The sequence below is a fragment of the Nycticebus coucang genome, chromosome 13 (assembly GCF_027406575.1).
Source record: "Nycticebus coucang isolate mNycCou1 chromosome 13, mNycCou1.pri, whole genome shotgun sequence".
Classification (NCBI taxonomy): domain Eukaryota; kingdom Metazoa; phylum Chordata; class Mammalia; order Primates; family Lorisidae; genus Nycticebus; species Nycticebus coucang.
In genome coordinates this window covers 70,456,754-70,478,574 of record NC_069792.1, presented here as the reverse complement: position 1 = coordinate 70,478,574, position 21,821 = coordinate 70,456,754, and the positions used below count along the sequence as shown (strand labels likewise).

The following is a 21,821-nucleotide window of genomic DNA, read 5'->3' as shown; positions in this document are numbered from 1 at the left end:
GCTCTGCGGTTCCTATTGTGACCCCTTTATGAGTAGCTTTGTGACTTTTGCCATCACATAACTTCACCAAACCTTCGTTTTCCCATTTCTAAAATAATACCTGTCTCAGAAGTTGTAAAGACTATGGAAATGCGTGGGCTCATATAAATGTTAATTTGCAATCACGTTTATCATGTCAGTCCACTTAAAAGGAATATCAGTAAAATGATCTTTTTTTTTTTTTTTGGCTGGGGCTAGGTTTGAACCTGCCACCTCTGGCATATGGGACCGGCGCCCTACTCCTTGAGCCACAGGCGCCACCCCAGTAAAATGATCTTAATGGTGCTGATCTGGAGAAGTGGTTCTCAAACCAAGGAGAACATCAGAATCACCAAGAAAGCTTCAAATAGGTGGGCAAAGAGATGCGCAGATTCCTTCTATGAACACGAGGGCTGATTTGGGTCAGGTGATCCCCATCTGGCAGCTGTTTTCCTCTCCAGCAGATGTTTTGCCTTATGCAGCGACTTCTTTAAAAATCAGTTAAAAGTCCAGACAGAATCGCTTTGCATCTCTCTTCACAGTGGAAAACTCATTTCAGTAGGTATAAAAAAGAAGAAAGCAGCTTTTGAGAAGATAACATTTATCTGTTTTAAGTTTCCTATAGCCTTTCTCAGTTTTAAAGAGAGAGAGAAAAAGACAGTTTTAAATTATCCTTCAGAGATTTTGAGGACTTAATTGAATGTTTTCTACTTTAGCAAAAACTGAAGCTATTTATCTGTATAAGCTCTTCAGGCTTGCACTTACTGAAAAAGTTCTGTCCTCTCTCAATTCTTAGCTGTGAGCAATGTGCACATTATTTGCTGACTTGGGTGCTGCTCTGCGAGTTCGTGTATTTAAAGCTTGTGAGGGAGCCAAGCCACAGGATCTGGCTAGCTTTCAGCTGCTAAACAGGGGGCATGTAACTTGCCATTGGTCCCCAACTGAGAGAACTGTGGATGTAATTTCTTTTTGGTAAACATCCATCCTGAAGAGAATTTATCTCTTCTACCCATTTGTTTTCCTTTGGGTGTTTTCCTTTTGTTGCATGATCCTCACTTTTTTGGACATGAGCACTTCTGTAGTGTTACTTATCCTCTCAAAACAATGAAAAATTACTTTTGCAAAGCTGTTTAAGTCAGAGGATGTAAAATGAATCCCAGCCAAACCAGCAGTTACCATCCATCAGAGGTAGGAAGAGAGACTTCTAATACTACTTGGACAACTAAGAGTCCATGCTGGGACTGAGCTGAGCTGCAGAGTCCTGGTGCTGGACTTGCCACGCCATCCGGGGATATGGTCCAGTCTTTTTTCTGGTTTGGCTCTGAATTGGTTTGATTCATGTGATTGCATTGAGGAAGCTTAAGAAGATATACTCTTGCTCTTTTGGTCTTATCCATGTTCTTTGTTGTTGGTATTGTTATCACGGCCACCATCACCGCCACCACTGTCCTGTGTTGAATATTCACTGTGCCGTGACCTGAACTAAACTTTGTGTTATTGTTTAATCAAAACATCCACGTCATTGGGTAGGAATTCCTGTTTCTCACATTTTGTAGATGAGAAACCGAGGCTTAGAGAACCTCGTAGCAGCAGCAGAACTAAGGCTGAAACCCCGGCTTAGTCTCCACATGGTATGTTCTTAACCCCTCTGGCCAATGCTGCATTGTTCTCCTGGACCCAGCTGATTGTTGGAACTTTCCACCACTTTTTTTTTTTTCTTCACGGAGACGGAATCTCACTCTGTTGCCTGTGCCATGGTGTCGTTGTAGATTACAGCAACTTCAAACTCTTGGGCTCAAGTGATCCTCCTGCCTCAGCCTCCCAAGTAGCTGGGACTACAGGTGCCTGCCACAACTCCCAGCTTGGTTTTTCAATTTTTTAGTAGAGGTGGGGTCTCACTTTTGCTCAGTCTTGAACTCCTGAGCTCAAGCAATCCACGCACCTCAGTCTCCCTAATTGCTAGGATTATAGGCATGGGCCACCACACCCAGCTGGAACTCACAACTTTTAAATGTTCCATACATAAAATTTGGAATGGCATTTCTCCTAGTTCCATTATTTTTATATAATCTAAGTACCTTTAGTGAAGGGAATCAAAAGGTTAGGCTGAAAACATGGTGATGGAGAAATCTTTACAGGATAATTTGAAATGCTTTGGTGAGACTAGATTTTTAGTATCTCATTGAAAATAAATATGACATTTCAAAAGAATAGGCAGTATGTGTTTATGTAGAGCTAATTATGTATGCAAATTTTGTTAGCTAAGCAGAACATCTGTTAACTATATACTTTTAAAAAGGATAAGGGATAGTCTAAAAAGGTTTAGAGAACATAAAGTGTATGTGGAACCTGGTAGTCAACTATTTTTCTTTCTGTGAGAAACTATACTTAAGGAACCACAGAAGGGGCTTTGGAGTTCAAATAAACAAGAGGTCCTTGGTGTACTTAAGGTTACTAAGATGTATTAAGTATTCCCCTGGGTCTCTAAAATGCTTTTTTCAAGGATAAGTGGATATAGACACATGTTAAGGCACGTACATATATAGAGAGTTAGATGAACCCTCAAGGTGCTGAACTATACTGATTTTTTTTTTTTTGCTCTTATTTAATATTTACGATTAGTCAAGATTTTTAGAATTTGACATTTGTCATTGGAGTAAACAAAGTAGAATTGGACTTGTGTGTACTCAACCATATAAACTTTAGTTGCACATTTTTAATACAAAATATTTGAACATAGGATTAATGATGGCTGCCCTCTGGTTTGGTATCTGAGGGGTTTTCCTTTGCCACCACCCTTCCTGAATTCTCCCTAAAATACTTATAAGGATGGAATGGGTAATATTGTAAACTAAAAGCAAAGGTCAATCTGTTGTCATGAGTCAGACGGGAGGTCCAGCAACTAAATGGTAAAAAGACTGAATTGAAAATCATAAATGGAGGGTTATTTATATTATGCCACTGATCACTATTCCCACATGAAAGCTAGGAAATGGCTTCCTTCACTCTCATCCAACTGGTCCCTGGGTTAAAAATGAAAAATCCAAAAATTAGAAAACTGGACAAGTATCCTTTTGTGACATGGCCTGTGCTTTTTAACAACAGAATGATAATTATAGCTAATAGTGAATTCTTATAATATTCCAGATGTTGTAGTAAGTATATTGACAAATTACTGCAATAATTGTGTAGGGAAGATATTATTTCTAATTTTCACGTGAGTAAATATGGTGTAATAATGATTAATATTAGCTGTGTGGTTTGAGTGAGTTAAGGAAGTGGAGCTAGGATTTGAATCCATGCAGTCTGGCTTCAGAGCCAGTGGTTCTAATGACAAGGATAAACTGTCTGTGAAGCCAGATTCCTCTTTCTTTCTAAAGCCTATTGGTATTACTCTTCCTAAAATATTCACCAACACCCAGAAAAAAAACACATAAGGAGGTGTTGGTAGCACATTGTGTCCTGGAAATTGTGGTTCTCTGGAGGAATGTAAGTCAGGGAGATGATGGAAAGAACCCTGATGGAAGTATATGTTAAAGATTATAATTTATTTCCCTTTAGTGTGTTAGAGATCCAGACCCTAGCTAAGAGAATTGAGCAGAGATTATTTCAGCATAGTTGGAATCAAGGAAATCAACCTAAATACTGGATCAGGTTGGAGGATGAGCAAATCAAGTGCTTGGAATGAAAATGGAATTTAATCAACACACAGATGAGTGGGAGTGGGGGGGAAGTCCCCACAATTTATCTGTTAGATATGAGCAGACCCTTTTAATTCTTTTTTTTTTTTGTCTCAAAGAAAAAAATGAACTTATATAATTATTATAGACTAAGAACTCATTCTAGAATTTAAAAAATTTCAGAATTCAGTTATTAAATGTCTCATATATATAAGAACTGAATAAAAATTATGGAAATGTTTGTCCCTAGTAGAATGCAGAGAAGACATAGTATTTATGAACTAGGTTAGAAAGCAAAAGTGACCAGGCTGAGAAAAAGGGACGACATGATCAAATTAAAAGAAGTCAGGTGAGGTAAGAATTGACACGAACTTAAATATAGAGTAGCCAAATAAAAATTTGGAGAGTGTCAGGTACACAACTGATCATTTGAGAAGTAGAATAATGATATGGAGGAAAAACTTAGGCAACTCAAACAGAATTTTGGATGATAAAGACATAGTCACAAAAATAATGATGAAAAAGAAGATAGACATTAACAACAACAACCTTGAATTGAAAAATGCCCTAGGTTTGGGACTTTATCTAACAAATGCAATCAGTGTCACCTGGTTTCTTGTACCCTCCATGAATCCCCAACAATAAAAAAATAAATAAAAAGCTATATGTGAAAGAAGAGTCAACAGAGAGACACAGTCTGGCATAAAGTATGTGAAAGCAAAGGATATAGAAAATTCTACAAGTACCTATAAGGACAATGCTTTCTATTCGAGAAACAAAAATCAAAATCAAGGTAGCCTCAGATTTTTAGTTTTAGTTCCAAAAAAGGTAGTGGAGTAGCATTCAAGATCCAAAAGATGGAGATGTAACTCTATAATCTTGTACCCAGCTAAGTTATCTTTACTGTTGTCCCATTCTGCCTGAATTGTGCTATTGAAGTAACAACTTGCACAAAATTTGGCTGGACACCTGTAGTTCTGTGGTTAGGGTGCTGGCCACATGCTCTGGGGCTGGTGGGTTTAAACCCAGCCGGGCCTACAAAAAAAAAAAAAGCCAGCATTGTGGCTGGTGCCTGTAGTCTCAGCTACTTAGGGAGGCTGAGGCAAGAGAGTCGCTTGAGCCCAAGACTTTGAGGTTTCTGTGAGCAATGATGCCATGGCTCTCTATTGAGGGTGACAGTGTGAGACTCTGTCTCAATAAAACAAAACAAAAACTTGCAAAAAGTTTTACTGTGAATTTATGAATCAAATCCTTTTACCTGTCATGCACTTGATAGCAATGCCATGTAAGTAGACAGTGAGTGTGAGAAAGAGGCAGTGTGTTTCAGTTACCTCAGCAGTCTTTCCAATAGGACACTGTTCTGTTTATCTGTTACACATGACAAATATCTGAAAGCTTAGTAAAAACTTAAAATCAACAGTTGTGTTATCGTTTTGCCTGGATCTGAGAATTGCCATGCTCTAAGTCTCACTTCACTTGGGGGCACTCATCTTGTGCTAGCTGACTGCTGAGGGTCAATCCATCGGAGTGAAGGCTTCTCAGCTCACGTTTGGCTCCTACGTTGCTGTTGGCTGGGCATTTCTCTATCCGTGTGCTGTCTTCTGTGCTTGGCTCGGTGTCCTCACAGTAGAGTGAGGCACTTTAAAAGCACTGTCCTAATCTTCCTGTCAGTAATTTCCTTTCCTTTTATAGTTGTTTAGACATTTACAGATGCGCAAAAAATATAATACAGGCAAATGATGTGTAATGATCAAGTCAGCGTAACTGGGGTAGCCATCACCTCAAGCACTTATTCTGTTGTGTTAGGGACATTCTAATTCCATCAAATGTCCTTGTGATTTAGTCTTTTGGGGGTTTCTTTTATGGAAATCCTTTGGATAGGATCTATAACAAAGCAGTCCTTATAACAGTTTATAAGCTCGAAAGGTATAATCACATCCTGTCATGAATAAACTATTTAGCTACTATTTTGGTAACCCCAGTGAATGATTTCTAAATGAGAAGATATTTATAAAATGGGTCCCCTATCTCTTCATGGCCTTTGGCTAAGATGAACTATAATATCTGTTATTGGCAGTCTAATATCCAATATTTCCTCTATCTGAGGATGCAATATTAAGCTGATTTTGGGGGGTAGGAAATGGAATAGGGGCTTGCTTCAACCACTGTACGCATCAGCCTGGCATTGCAGTATGTCCAGGAATGGTGTACTCCTCATGGGCATGGGTATTCATATTTCTAAAAATAGATGTGTATTGCCTTGTCTTCATTTAGCTTCTTGGCCTTTACTGACTTTTATTTCTTTTATTATCTCTTTTTACGGAAAGCAGTCTAATATGTTCTCAGATATGTTAAATATTAAAGTATTATATAAAATAATACATATAAAGAAATGACTCCCTGAGCCAATGTGCCTTCGAGGGGTAGCCATAATTATCATTTCTAAGTTTTATACCCTTTTCAAGTCTCATCTTTAAGAAAGAGAGAGAACCAAGCCCTCCCATCTGGTAGACATCTTCCTTCCTCCTCTCTCCCTTCCTTACAAAACACTATCTGCCTTGTCCAGATTTGTGGTTGTTTCCACATTTTGTTTATAAATATGGGATCTGGGAGAGTGATGTTAAGTCATACTCTGCCCTTACTTAATAGGAATTATTTTACCTTATTTCATGGCATAAAACAATTGGACCCTTGGGGCTTGCTGTTCAGTGCAAAATGTTCTTTCCGAGAACCAGAAAAGTAGCATTTGCTGGTTACGACTCAAGCCATAGGCTCTTCCTAGCAGTTTTACAACTCTTTTTGAGTGTATACTTTTTAATTCTCAAGAATTGTTAGTCTCATTTTTAAAGAAACTTGAAATTTATTGGTCATAGTCCTAAAAAATATAATTCTTGTTATAAGATAAAGACACATTTATGTGAAAGTAAACCATCCTCTCCCCAGGCTGCCCAGATATATTCTGGGGGTGGGGGGGATATATTTTACACATATGAATACACATATATATCTCAGAGAAGTTGTGCGTAGTCTTCACAATTTTTAAAGTGACCCTGCTGGACTGCTGCTGGAACTGTCAGTGACCCACTATTTAAGATTAAATGGAGAGATTTTAAAACACAGCTGCAGTCGCCCTTCAAAGGATTTGCTTTTTGTTAGAACAAACTTAACTTTTAAGAAAACATTTAGATGATGAACCCTAGGCAATATATTGGTGGAATTTTAAGTATTTCTGTAGGGAGATTTGGAAAACATGCACAATCAGTTAAAATATAAGTATTGATCTTCTTTTAACATTCATCACCCACCAATTTTGTATGTTTTGTATTAGAATAAAGCTGATTGGAAGCAACTTCCAGAAGTTTCTTAATTTATTCCTTATTTTCTGATTTCTAAGCTGCTATCAGAAAAATGGTTACCTAATTTTTTAAAATGGCACAGGAGAAAGCCTTTTTCACATCTGTTCTTTGTAACTCAGTCTTTAACTTCCCTAATAGATACAGGCTCTTATTATGGCTGTGTTACAGCTTTGGAGTTGTAATTCTGTTTTCGATTAGTGACAGTAAAAGGTAGAAAACATTTTATTTTTTAAAGGTAATTTTTACATATTTTGTGAGCCTTGGCAAATTTTTATGTTTCTTGGCAAAGCATTGTCTGTAGTCTTTTCTCAAAGTCCCTATTATTATTATTATTTTATTTTTTTTGATACCCTTGTTTGGATTTTCTGACTTAAAAAAAATCATCAAAAGCCAAATAGGGTGCAATATTCAAGCACAGCACATGTGCAGTGCCCATTTTATATTCCCTTCGTGTCCTAAGCTGTGCCTGTTCATTGTTACAGACTTTTTAACTCAATTGTACTGATCAGTTTAGCTTGAGGTTCTGTACCCATCCTCAAGGCCTCCCTGTTAAGATCATGAAAAGTTTGTTTTGCACATATTACATAACAGCTCCCTGATATTCTTTATATAGTTTTTCTTGTCAAACTCCAGGTTTTGCCTTTTGCTGCAATTATGGTAGTTTGGAATTTGAATCTTCTCTTGGATACTTTTGATTCAATGGTGATACATTTTTAATTATTTTGTTTACATTTAAAATATTTCCATATTTGTAAATGTTTGATTTCTCATGCTTTCCTTTCATACCTGAGTGCAAAAAAACTGAAAAGTGACCTAGTTGGTTTGAACATACTGATATAAGCATGAAGATAAGGAATACTTGGGACTCTGATAGGTATTATGTATGTATGTGCACGTGTGTAGGAACTCCCTTTGCTTTTAGTTTACGTTATATGTTTAATCATCTATACTTTTTCTGGAGAATGAAATACTATTTCCAAATGAAGAGAAGCTCATTTTGTTAAATATTGTTTGTAAAAGATAATTATCCATGTCTGTTTTAATATCTGGGAGTCACAGACAAAGACACTAAGATCAAGGTAACCCGGCCAGGCTGTAGATTTTTTGAAACCTTAGACACGTGATGTCTCTAATAATCATGAGGTGTACTGAACATGCAATTTAGAGTTCCTGGCCAAGGAGTTCCCTCCCTCATTGAAATCCATTACTGCTACTTAGGTAGTTAACAGAGATTCTACAGTGATCAAACAGTGGTCTGGTCTACACTTGTGGACAGAGACTATTTTGGCAAATGTTTGTTTACATTCCTGGTCCTGAAAGGATAACAAAGAAAATATACCCTTGATCATCCTGGTCTTGTGTCAAACCAATAATGGGCCCAGGCTTCGTTTTATGGATTTAATGGTTCAGCAATGTAAGGGAATGACCAGTTTATGGGATTTAAGGAGTTTATGACTGACAGCAAGAAAGTAACACTGACTTCCTCCTCTCCCCCTATAGGCGATTATAGTTGTTATATCGCAAAGGCGAAGAGAGAAATTATAGCATAATGCACAACAGGATAAGCTTTGGGACCAGATGACTTGAATTTAAATCCCAGCACTCCCAATTACTGCCTGTGGCATCTGAGGTTACTTAACCTCTCTGATCCTCAGTTTCCTCTTCTGAAAAATGGGGATAAATATTTAGGATGCTAAATATCCCAATTACCTGGATTTGTTTGTATGAATGGGTCAAATTATCACATGTCCTGTGAAAATATGTACAGCTATTATGTCTCAGTGAAAAAAAATTTTAAGTAAAAAAATAGGGATAATGTAGTATTTATTTTGCAGGGATATTTTTATATTATATTATTATAACTCATTTATACTAAATGAGTTAACATACGTAAAGCACTTAATACCTGGCACACAGCTTATACCTGTGTGATGATGATTTAATAATTTGGAAGAAACTCAGAAACCTCACCTTTCTGAGAGAGGAGGAAAGGCTTATCTGGGCTTCCTTCTTTGTTTAATCCAACTAAGAACTTCTTGATACCACTGGTATTTGTGTCCCCAGGTCTGGGAGTTAATTTTAACTTTTCAATTTCTGAAGTGCCAACTCTATGTCCGAGTTAGGCAGAAGACCCAAACATGAGAATTGTTTTAATTTTTTTCCAATCGCAATTTTTTTTTTCTTTTCGTTTCTTTTCTTTTCTTTCTTTTGTCTCTCTTTCTCTTTTTTTGCAAACCAACTAGGTCACTTTTCAAAACAGCAAACCTGTTTGCTGAATAAATCAAGAGATTGCGTAGAGTAACTCATATTTATAGAATATGAACATGGAAGAAATGAATCTGCTGTGGCACTAAAGACCTGTACCACCTCGACTGGAGCATAATAAGGGCTCTTCCCTGGGTGTCCACGTGTCCCCTGACATGGGGAACTCCATCTCTAGTTACATTCTTCTTGGAGCATCACCCACAAGCAGAACTTGGAAAATGGAGTCCAGGCAGAAAACAGTTTGCTGCTTGTCATGTTTTGGAAGGTAGATTCTCAAGCCAATTTGGAAGGAGGTTGCCATTTATTTTGAAGTCCTCTCAGTCCATCTGTCCATCTGTCCCCCTTCCTCCCCTCCCTCCTGTCTACACCTTTTCAGCAGCACTTTATAGTATCTTCTTGCATCTTATTTTAACTTTGCACTGAATTACCTCTGAATCTTTAAAATAATTTGAACTTCTAGCAGTTGGTACATGGCTTGGGAACCTATATTTAAAAAAATAAAAATCCCTAGAGGATTCTACTACCTCTGGGCTATAAACTAGCTTTTGGAACTTTTGATTTAAAACTTTTCTAATTTCCAGCTGAAAAATAAGCATTCTATGTTTTATTTTTACCTTGGGTTTTGCCCTAGGTACCATTGAGACTGAGTTGGTGTTGCTAAATGTGCTGCGTGGCCTGGGAAACTGAGGCTTTGCATGCCTTCACTCCAGGGAATAATTGATCTGAGAAGTACAGATTGTAGGCCTGGCCCACTGGGGAGCTAATGGGGCTCAAGGGAACCCTGATATTGTATGGGACTGAGCAGGGAGGTTGATGCATTTCTCCAGCTTAGTATTTACTTATTAATTTGTTTGTTCAGCAACCATTTAAATGATTATGAGATCAAAGGCATTTTGCTGGGCACAAGGGATCCAGAGTATAGTGGAAAGAATATAGGTCTTGGAATCTGCCAGATGTTGGTTTGAATCACTGCTGAGCTATGTAATTTTGAGCTATTTACTTTACTTCTCTAAACCTATTTCATCATTGGCAAAATGGAAAATAATGCTTACCTTGCAGGATTAGAAATAATACACAGAAGGTACCTTATATGGTGCTCTAGTTTATTTAGCATTTGTATGCCAGGTGTCATATGTGGAATTTTATACATACTCTCTTTTACCCGTCACAGCAATGTTGAGGCGGGCACTATTGCTATTACCAGTCTAGAAATGAGAAAACTAAGGTTTAGAAAAACAAAACTATTCTGGGGTTCCTAGCTTCTAAGTGGTATAACTCTGTTTTGATTCTAAGACTGTCTGACCTCTAAGACCATGTGTAGTGTAGAATCCTGCCCAGTCTTCTGCATAAGATTTCACCGCCCTGCTCCTCCAGGGTGGGAGTGTCCCTCTGTGAGCTGGCCAGGCATCCAAGGCTCTGATTTGACTCTATAAAGGTTGGCCAAGGCCTGTTGGACTCCTCTCTTGGGAATATGTAATTAACACCAAAGAGGACCTGAACCTTTTAGGGAGGTAAGCCAAAAAAAGTCACAGGGTTTATTTAGCCGTAGGGCAGCCTACGTAGACCATGTATATGAAGCTGAAGTTGCGGGCAGAAGTGGGGGTTCCAGGAGAGCAGAGAGCTCATTTTATGATGGAGGACAAAGACCCCACGGCTCTGCTTCCTGACCACATTCAGTGTTTGCGCCTAGCCCACGTATCTTTGCTGTCTTAGTTGAGGCAAGTTTGAATATCCATAACTTGATTTTCTGGGAAAACTCTATGGTATATTACATTGGCATTAAATTGAAGCTATTTTTAATTTACCAACTAGTGGCCATGATATGTAGCCAAACAAATTGGTGGTAGAAGGTGAGAAATTTCACGGTGGAGAAGGTTCAAGAGCTTCTGGGGCCCAGAGGAGGGTCTGCATTCATGATCCTTCATGGCTCATGCATCCCTTCAAATGATTCTGTGTTCACTGACTTCATGTTATACCTGCCACTTAGGTGAGCTGTAGGCTTAGACAGATAACCCGTGTTCTTCTATACCTTCCACATGGAAGCCTTTACTTTGCACTTGTATGTCTCCACATCCCATAAAAATTGTGTTGAATAGCAGATTTGTCTTCTTAATTTTCTTTTCTCCTATCATTACCTCCCTTTTACCTTCAAATATGTTTTAATAGCAGTGCAATTGTATTTCTTCTTGTGTGGCACTTAGGTCTTGCTACTGTTTAGTCTATTAAAGATCTTTTACCTATGGCTACAAAGAAAATTCTCCAATTAGAGTTACAAGAAATTATTTAAATAGTTAGAGCCCCAAAGATCCCCTGCATGCTTTCTTTTTTTTTTTTTTTTTTGCAGTTCTATTTTTATTATTTTTATTTTATTTTTTTTTCATTTATTTTAAATCATAGCTGTGTACATTAATGCGATCATGGGGCACCATACATTGGTTTCATAAACAGTTTGACACATTTTCATCACACTTGTTAATATAGCCTTCCTGGCATGCCTGCTTTCTTAAAACCCTTCTTAATCAATACTCTTAGAGTAAAAGTGAATTATTGCCCCCTCGTGGTAGAATTGTGCATTTCCCCTCACTCAAACCAGCTAGAGTGTTTTAATTTCCACTACCCCCAAACTTTGTCCTTTACAATTAATCTATCTGTAAAATGAATTTTACATATTTTCAAACCATCTATCTTAGATGTACCCCATGCACATCTATCTTAAATTAAGCCCTAGAATCTTGTATTTAAACTGTTTGGTTCTGTTTTTCTGTTTGAGGTACCAGAGATTCGAGATTTGAGATAAGTTAAATCAACTAGAGTCAGCAACATTGTATAGAACATACCCCAGTCTCATTCAAATTACTTTGCTATAGTTCTTTACTGCTTCTCCCTCCTTTAAAAGTCACATCATATTCCTGAAGAACAGTGGTTTTCTACAGAGCTATGAAAAGAGGAACTTTTGAAATATCATGTGCAGGAAACCATAGTACAATTCATAAAGGTTCTGGTGATCTTGAGGCTTCGGTTTTTCTTCCATTTTCATCCTTTTGAACAAGAAACAAGATTTTAAAACCAATGGGACTTCCTGTCAATAAAACGGGTAACATCTCATGCTTTAATAAACTTACGTAAGAAGAAATGAGAAGTCATAGAAGAAGCCATTTAATCCTATTCTTTTGGAAGTAAAATTATAGCACCCTTTTACAAATGGAAGAAGGGTAACACGTAGCCAGACACTTCGCACTCAGTAGCTTGACTTACCGAATGAGGTTTTATAAATTATTACCATATAAATCTGTGTAGGTTGTAAGAATTCTGAATTATGGGCGGCGCCTGTGGCTCAGTGAGTAGGGCGCTGGCCCCATATGCTGAGGGTGGCGGGTTCAAACACAGCCCCGGCCAAACTGCAACAAAAAAATAGCCAGGCGTTGTGGCGGGCGCCTGTAGTCCCAGCTGCTCGGGAGGCTGAGGCAAGAGAATCGCGTAAGCCCAAGAGTTGGAGGTTGCTGTGAGCCGTGTGATGCCACTGCACTCTACCCGAGGGTGGTACAGTGAGACTCTGTCTCTACAAAAAAAAAAAAAAAAAGAATTCAGAATTATGATATTTCTGAATGATTGTAATGCCTGTATGCTTAGAGAAGTTGATTTTGTCAGTTATTATTTTTTTGGTTGGTGGTGGTGTCTACCAGTAGCCTCATAAGAACAACAGCTGCTACCTCTAAGTTACCTCCAGATTGTAGGTAGATTTTTAAAGCACATGCTCTTTTATGAAGACGAAATGGTTATGTGACCCTTCAGAAATTTTTTTCAAGTCATTACATGAAATTCAAGATGAACTCTTCTTAGTGTAAGAAGCTTGTTATGTTTCAACACTTTTAACTTTTATTGGTTCATCTTTATTTTTTTTCTCTAAGTGAACCATCATTGAAGGATTAGATGTTGCCTGCCTTCCCTTTAAAAAGACAGCTACCTATCTATAGAATGCTCAGTGAGAAGAAGAGGTGTATTTCTAGAAAACCAGATGGATGTTACTAAAATGTTCCTTAAGGAACTTTGTGCTGTCAGTAAGGACAACTGACTCATTTTCTTTACTCTTTCCACATTACCCTCACTCTGACTCTCCAGCGGATATAAATAAATAAGTGCTCTTTAAATTTCAGAGAGCATATTTCACATGTTCTCATCATACAAAAAATAAGAATATGAGGTGATGGATGTGTTAACTAGGTTGATTAATTATTTCACATTATACATATATATATATATATATATATCTGAACATCGAGTTGTATACCATAGCTATATACTATACTGCCAACTAAAATAAATGTGTTATTCTGAACTCTTAGGGACAACAGGAAGATTTTTATCTTAGGCTACAGAGAACATACTGTGGTAGATCCCAGTCCTGCTCATCATAATTGTGTCTTTGGATTTCTATATTAAGAAAGAACATTCATGAACTAACATCCATTCTTAATGTCTGAAGTGTGGAGGTCAGTATTTCCTAAATTTTTATATCTTAGACCCAATTACAAAAGATCACTCCACAAAAGAATCTGCTTACCACGATAGTAGGAATGGTTTTGTATTACAGGATTTCTCTTATCCCCATTTATGATTAAGTTTTAGTGACATGCACTACTAGTGGTAATCTTGGAAACAGAAAATACTTCAGTTCATAGTGGAAAACACACTCTTTGGCTTCAGTAATTAAAAAAGTCATGAAAATGTGGTAGGATATTTAAGTAATTAAAAAATTTTTTTTAGTAATCTTTGTCCAAGTTTAGATTATGTTCCTGGGGTGGATTCTTAGCTCTGAATCAAAGATTATAAATATTAAAACTTTTGTACACGTTGTCCAAAAGTATGATTGTAATATCTGTATGTTTAGAGAAGTTGATTTTGCCAGTTTTGGGGGAAGGATAGTCAGAAATGCTGTATCAATTGTCTCTTCATGTATCCTGATGTCTGTCTCACCACATTCTGATCAGTTTTAGGTATTTTTTTTTTTTTTTTTTTACTTTTAAGGATCTTTGTGGTAGAATATTTCATGTGGAAGTTTTAATTGTGATATTTGTTTAAAAATATTTATTAGCCATTTTTATTTCCTTTATGAATTGGTATTTAGGTCTTGTGTTTATTTTATATGAGTTCTTAAAATGTTAGGAAGCAGTTGGCATTGTTCCAGGATCATTTGTCACTCTTAAACAAATAAATCTCTGTTATGACTCATTCTTGAGCAAACTCAAGTCACCCATATGAGAGAAAGAAATGTCCCAATTGCTGTTTATTGCCTACAACTCAGTCCTTGTGACTTTTGATGTGGAAGCAAGATTTTATGTTCTGCCTCAATAACATTCTCTGAAGTATGACAATATTTGCTGGGTTGGTGGTTACATAGGCTTCTTGTCCCTAAGTTTTCGTGGCTTTGAAGAATGATGAAATCTCTTTGAGGTGATTCCCAAGTCTCCATGGTGAATTGCATAATGCAGTGAACCCTAGGTTTCAAGTCAGAGCATCACAAACTTATCAAAATTTAGTAAGTCTAAATTTGGGCTTTGTCAGTTGTGGCTACAACAATGGTAATTATAGTTAATTACATTAGTCGTAATTGTGACTTGACTTTGCCCAGTTTGTATGTATGGAAACATATGTATAGAAAGGGCTTTTATCGTTTTTTATAGTTAGAGCTACTGAATTTTCATATTTTCTTCCATCGTATTTACTCTTAGAAAGTCTTTCTCAAAACAAATGTGTCGTAATCACTGTGGAAACCCCAGAAAGTCTCTGTGCCTTCCTGATGAATATACACGAACCATTATTCCTGTGATGCAAAGACTCTTACCTAAAAGGAGTCAGAAAAAACATTTTGAAAACCTTTCCTGGATGAAAGAATGAAATCAGTGTCTAACTGACAGTAGTGTCAGTATTTTCACAGCTTCATGTAATTTTTGAGTCTGCCTGATATCTTGGTTCAGAATAATCTGATTCTAATAACAGTAATCCAGGGCTGAATGGCAGCAGTATTCCCATAAGGGACTGTTCATCTCTCTCTGCAGCAGAGTTGATAGGTTATCCTCTTGGACCATTTCCATATGTGTGCAAGGCAGTGTAATTATGTTGGTTGGAGTGTGGCTTTAATAGGATCTTTCTAACTTCATTCATTATGAGGATGTCTTGCCCATAATATTTTATACATCTTCCTTTAATCCTAGTAATACAACTTTTTCACATGGTCTCTCACAGTTTTCTAATGAAAGACGACTATGGCACTTTTGTTCTATAAATATAGCAACTAAAAATCACAAATATGTTTCACCAGATACCTCAGTTACAAAACTGCCTTGCCTACCAGGTTTTCTTTTTCCCAGAGGTAGCTTTTTTCTAAACCATGTTGCATTCTTTAGAAAAGTTCTTGCATCCTCCTAACAATCCTGAAAAGGTCTCCTCTGTAGACCCAGTTCTGGCAGATCTTGAAGAGATTTACTCAGTTAGGATCTGCCAAGGCCACTGCCTTCTTGAGGCCTTCAGGATATAGACATGCTCAATTTGCCAAGGAAGTTTGACATACTGAAGCTGATGAGCTCCTGTTAAAACCCAAACCTTTTCTTCTGATCTTAAAACAAATATATTCCAAGTCTTCTCTTATGCATGAGTTGAATTGCTTTTTTGGGTGACTGTTATCATACTTGTCTTTAAATGTTTCCTGTACTGTGTGAATTTGTTAGGAATGTGCAACAATATTATATAAAGTCTAGAAGTCATTCTCCAAGTCTAATCTTATATCCATAGAAATTATGTAGAAACAAATTAACATGCTTATAATGTTCAATATAACTTATTTTCAAATATACATGTATGTGAACAAAGATATATTTTATATTTTAACCTTACTGATTCATTTTCCCATGTTTAAAAATATTAGAACATGAAAAAAAATACATGAAAGATCCTTCTTATACCTTATGTTATAATAGTCTTTCATTACTTTGAGCTGAGCTTAGAGTCAGAACAATCTCATATGGACCACAAAATATTTTTAGTTAATTTAGGCCTATCTGTGGTCAAATGTTGGCTAACCATCTTAATTCCTTGTATCTGCAATATATCCTATGTAAGAAATGGACTGGCCAAGAACAAAATCACCCAACTGAACAATGGCAAGAGAGTGCCATTCAAAGGAGACTTCAGAGGAAAATATTTAGTGTTGTTAACTGGGGCCCCCAAAACATTACTATTTGTAATTGGTACCACATAAGTTACTGCCAAAGCAATAATCATACAATTTGAAAAAGTTATTGTATATAAATAAGTTTTCAGAAGCATTTTTTAAATTTTTTGACCAAGTACCAACTATTTTATGCAAGTATTAAGTAACTTCCCTATTATACGGTATCATATCAGCCAGCAAACCCCCAAATCCTTTGATATTGACAATTACATCAGAATAATATATTGTAAATGACATTAAATTGGCCATCTTAAACTAAGAGTTTCCAGCCATTTTCATAGGTTTTCTCTTAGAAAAATTTGTACACACTGAACTTTCAACAACATAATTTATCTGAACTAAAAATGTGAACACACAAAGCTTTCTTTGGATGACACACTCAATATATTTTTATTTTAGCACAACGCATTTAAATATCTGGTAATGCTAGATTTAGTTTTCCATTTATTTAATTTCAATTTTGTTTTAAAAGAAATCTAGGTTTTATATACATTAGGCATAAACCAAATGCATTTTTTTTAAAGTGTAGTCAGAATGATTGTTTTTTTAACTAAGGACTTTTTTTGTTGTTTAGAGAAAATACAGAACAAAGAAAAACTTCTTCTTAAAGAATTAAGTGGGGTGGCGCCTGTGGCTCAGTGAATAGGGCGCCAGTGGCTCAGTGAGTAAGGCGCCAGCCCCATATATCAAGGGTGGCAGGTTCGAACCTGGCCCTGGCCAAACTGCAACAAAAAAATAGCCTGGCGTTGTGGCTGGTGCCTGTAGTCCCAGCTACTCGAGAGGCTGAGGCAAGAGAATCACCTAAGCCCAAGAGCTGGAGGTTGCTGTGAGCTGTGATGCCACTGCACTCTACCGATGATGACAAAGTGAAACCTTGTCTCTAAAAAGAAAAAAAAAAATTATGTAATTGACGCTTGTAAAATATGCTATTTTAAGTATTTCATCTTTCTGCCCTCATTAGGTGTGTCTCATCATTAAAGATAATGTTACTAAATAGTTGTAACTTTACAGCTGCTTTGATTAATGATGGCTTAGACTAGGGTTTCATTGGGTAGGATTAACTATGTCTTAAGATGGCAAAATGCCATTACAACATTAATGCCAGAATTTAATGAAAACCAGAAGTTAACTTCAAGGACCTTTACAATTTAATATGGGGACATGAACACGTTCTCATTGTTTTAATGTGTAGTGTCCTATTAAAAATAAATTCTTCTTTCTGTTTTCTTGTGACTTAAATTTTTGCTTAGCAAACATTTATTGCCTATTAAGTCAGTGCCAGTCACTGTGCTTGAGTCTTGAAGAGTGAGGCTGTTTTCCATCCTCAAAACAGAGCCTTTTTGATCAGAAAGAATAGAAATGAGAAACGCCTCTTCCTGTCTCCCTTCTTGTCCTTTGACTCCAGTTTCCTAAGGCACGTATCTTCTTAATCTTCGGTCTGTTTCCTTTTCCTTTTTTACATCAGCCACCTTCTTCGTTGTCTGGGTTGGAAAGCTACATCCCTGTTGTAAGAGGCCTGGGCTATTGAGTTTCATAGGTGCGGAAGGATAAAGTGCATGAAACTGAAGGTGCTATTTATAGCACTGATTGCTGCAGTGTCTAATAGCTGTGCCCTCCAGGAAGAGACAAGTTCTGTAGGACCATGAGATGTTGTAAAATTGGAAGTAGGGAAGGTAGGAGAGGAAGAATTCTTTCCGTTTTTGAAAAATCTTCCTGTACTGAAGGTATATAGGGTTCACTGATTTACTATAAAATATAGGAGACCTCTAAAAGAATCTTAGGATCCTATGTGGTTAGAACCTAAAAAGGCAAAAAACTAAAAGCAAATGCCTTATGTTTCTTGTTTTTTCCCCTCAAAATCTTTATATATATAAAAACACACGCAAACACACCTATATATACACACACACGCACATACACATAAGGGGTAACTTTCTGTAAAATGCAGGAGACTCTGCACAATTCCATAATTCCTATGTGTTTGCAACCCAAAGAAGGCAATGGACCAAAAACAAACACCTTACGTTTCTTATTTTTTCCCTCAAAATCTTTATATACACATACATATATATACACACACATACACACACACATTTTTGCAAAGAAATGTTGAGATTTTACCAAGTAAGACTATAAACCATAACACAAGATGGAAGAAGTAAAATATAGCAGAGGCAAAGAAAAAACTGTTTCCAAAAACTCCTGATGATGGAGGAAAACCTCAACTATTTAGCTTGTGGTGTGGGCTTCCTAGTGGCCAAAGCAAAGAGGAGAAATGGGATCACGTGGTGTGATTTTTCTGGGAGTAAGTCACATACCGTGGTTCATCAGAACAAAACGTTCTTCTCGTTCTCCATTAATATGAAGAACAACTTGTCAGGGGATGAGGCTAAGAAGCCATAGGCACATAATGAATGATGTCCTTATGAATTTTTATAGAAAACAAAAAAAAATACACACCTGTCATTTTGTATATTGGCATTTGGAGAAAATGAAGGGAAAAACATTAAAAGCATAACCCTTTTCCCCCATGGGCGAGGGAGAGGGAGTTTGAGACTTCTGGTATATTGACTGTAGATAGGTGCTTATTTTTTTTTGAGCCATTGACATATGGAGCAGCAGAAAGACGTAAAGATGTCTAGTAAAGGGGAGCTTTGTTCAAAGTAGGACGGGATAAATAGCATTTTTGTGGCAGGATGATATTTGAAAGACTGATCAGGCCACTGGGAAGTTTTTAAATATGCCAGTTCCCTGGAACAGGAAGATCAGTCTCTGTTCTAGACAGCATATCCAATTTAGTAAATTATTATTATTCTGTCAAAATTAATGTGAACAATTTTCTCTTTGAGGCTGTTTTTTCCATAGGTGATGTTTTCCAGATGGGCTTTGTGCAAAACACTCCACGTTTTGTGTTTTCTTTCCTAGAGAAAGAGCCTTTTCTGACATCTCTTTGATTCTTTCTCTTTCCCCCGTTGTAGGGAAGAGAACACCCAAGGCAAAAGAGAAGCGCAACAAGAAGAAGAAGAGGAAGCTGATAGAAAGAGCCCAGGAGCAACACAGTGTCTTCTTAGCTACAGACAGAGCTAACCAGTAAAATCAAAGACACACGCGGTGGATTTTGGGGGGCAGGGGGGTTGTTTTTGCAAAAGTGCACAGAGCTGCTCTCCACTCCTGCACACTGGCGCCCAGCGCTCCTGCTGCTCTGGCCGGTATCTATTCTCGGTAACACGGTGACAGGAAGAGCCCCACGCGCAGCCTCTGTGTTATTTATGCTTTGATTAGAGTCTGGAGCCTGGGAGGACAGAAGTAGGTGCTCAGCCTGTGACTGGGCTCGGAGTGTGCTGAGAGAATCCGCCCCGGCTCTGCACGGGCACGCAGAGGTGTGAGGCTGCAGAGCGCCCTGGAGCACGGACGTTTGCCTATTTATGTGAAAGAAGCAGCTCTCGGCAGGCAAAGTGCTGTTCACTCGTGACCTTTATTTCTCACAGTGCGCGTTTTCAAGGATACACATTTGTGAATACCTGCTTAGTGTTAACCACATGGTGTTCTCAGCATCTGTTACCTCCACACTGTTGTGTGATGAAACTGCTTTTAGCTGGGGACCTGCTCTGGACATCCCTGCTTGGTGTCACAGCAGCCCTAATGTGTACATACTCGGCTGGGGCTCCGTAGCAAGCTCTTCTTCATTGTGTATTTATGCTTTCTTGTGTTTAACATGTCACTTTGTTTCTAGTGGTTCCTAACCTTTGTCTGGTAAATGTTCTAGTTTTGCAAATGGACAAAATTGACAAATGTTGCCTCTTGAAACTTTTTTGGGGGGTGGGGGGTTTATTTCTCACTGTAAGAATAGGATAAGCTAGTTTTTGTATATAGAGTCAATTGATCAGTGTCAAAGAGTTTGAATATGGACAGACCTTTCCCCCCTCTGTGTCCCACACACAGATAAAGCAGCATCTGACAGTCAGAAGACAAAATTCCCTTTGAGTCTAAGATGTGATGCTTTAAGAAACGCAGTGCAAACCACAAGGAATTAATTACATGCGGTCATTTGTAGTACTCAGCATGCTGGCTACAGAATTTTTCAAACTTCTGATTTGAGGGGTTTTTTTATTTAATTTTTTTTTTTTTAATGACAGAGAACCTAATAATATTCTTGGGTCACTGGAGTGAATTTACCATCATGAGTCTATGCATAGAATTTGGTGAGAAAACAAGGTGAATTCCTACAACTGGTAGTCAGATCGTAACACGTTTCCTTTGAGCCAGAATCTTTATCATATCCAAAACGGAGAGGAACACTATGGAGACTTCCCAGGTGACTTTCAGAACAGTTGTTTCAAAACCATCATTGTCCACTTGAGGGAATCGGTTTTTAGAGGGTTGTGATTTGGCTTTTCTTAAAAGCATCATTGTCTTCCTGGCTGGTGCAGGAGAAATTTAGAACAAAAAAGAAATGCTTGCAGATTTCTGAGGAAACCACCAAAGCAAGGTAAAGCCTTTTTCTTAACCTTGCATGGGCAAAAACTACCTCTTCAGCATTTTTTGTTTAACTTTTGACTCAAAAAAATAGTAATAATAATAATAAGGAAGCATCTTACCAGTAAGGATATATGTCATATACATCATTATGAACATCTTATTGCTATAAGCCATATATGAATGTTGTATACAGCTTTAGGGTCGGCCTTGAATCCTGAAGTGTTCACCTCCTTTCTTGCCTATTTACACTATATTCCCATTTACTAAGCAGGGAAGGCTCTCCTTTATGTAACGCTTTATCGTTAGTAAGTCAATACCTGTTCTGTTTCTGGGTTGTTCTTTTTGTGCATTAAAAACTTCAAAATTACTTTTTGTAGAGATCTCTTTTTACTTTAGAGATAATGTTTTAATGGCTCTACCACTGAATAATGGTCCTTTAAAAAAAAAAAAGTCTATGGTGGTAACTACATCTATAAAATTAACTAGTTGATCTAGAAATTAAACTATGTAGTGTAGTGGTTAAGAATGCAGACTTTACAACTGGACTGAGTTCCAATCTAGACTTAGAGTAACCCTGGACAATTTAATTAATTTCTCCAAGTCTGTTTCCTTATCTGTGAAATGGGGAACACAATATTACCTGCTTATACAGCTATGTTTTAATGACTAAATAAAAAAATATATAGGGTTTTAAAAATTGGGAAGAATGTACAAAATGCAGTCAGTACAGTATGGTATATACTGAGTACTGTATAAGTTATTACCTGTTATTATATCTTTCACCGATTCTTTCAG

General features: G+C 37.3%; 1 protein-coding gene and 1 non-coding gene across 2 annotated transcripts in view; both read left to right on the top strand.

The window, feature by feature from the left end:
- RSPO2 (R-spondin 2) overlaps positions 1-21,332 on the top strand; it is a 163,342-nt gene extending 142,010 nt beyond the window's left edge. Inside the window, exon 6 of the mRNA XM_053558996.1 lies at positions 19,526-21,332. Within this exon, the coding sequence (XP_053414971.1) occupies positions 19,526-19,641 (116 nt within the window). The 3' untranslated portion in view covers positions 19,642-21,332. The remainder of the gene's footprint in view (positions 1-19,525) is intronic.
- On the top strand, positions 5,725-5,914 carry LOC128564226 (U2 spliceosomal RNA). The gene has a single exon (XR_008374082.1). It is a non-coding gene; the product is annotated as a U2 spliceosomal RNA (small nuclear RNA).
- Positions 21,333-21,821: the final 489 nt, after the last annotated feature.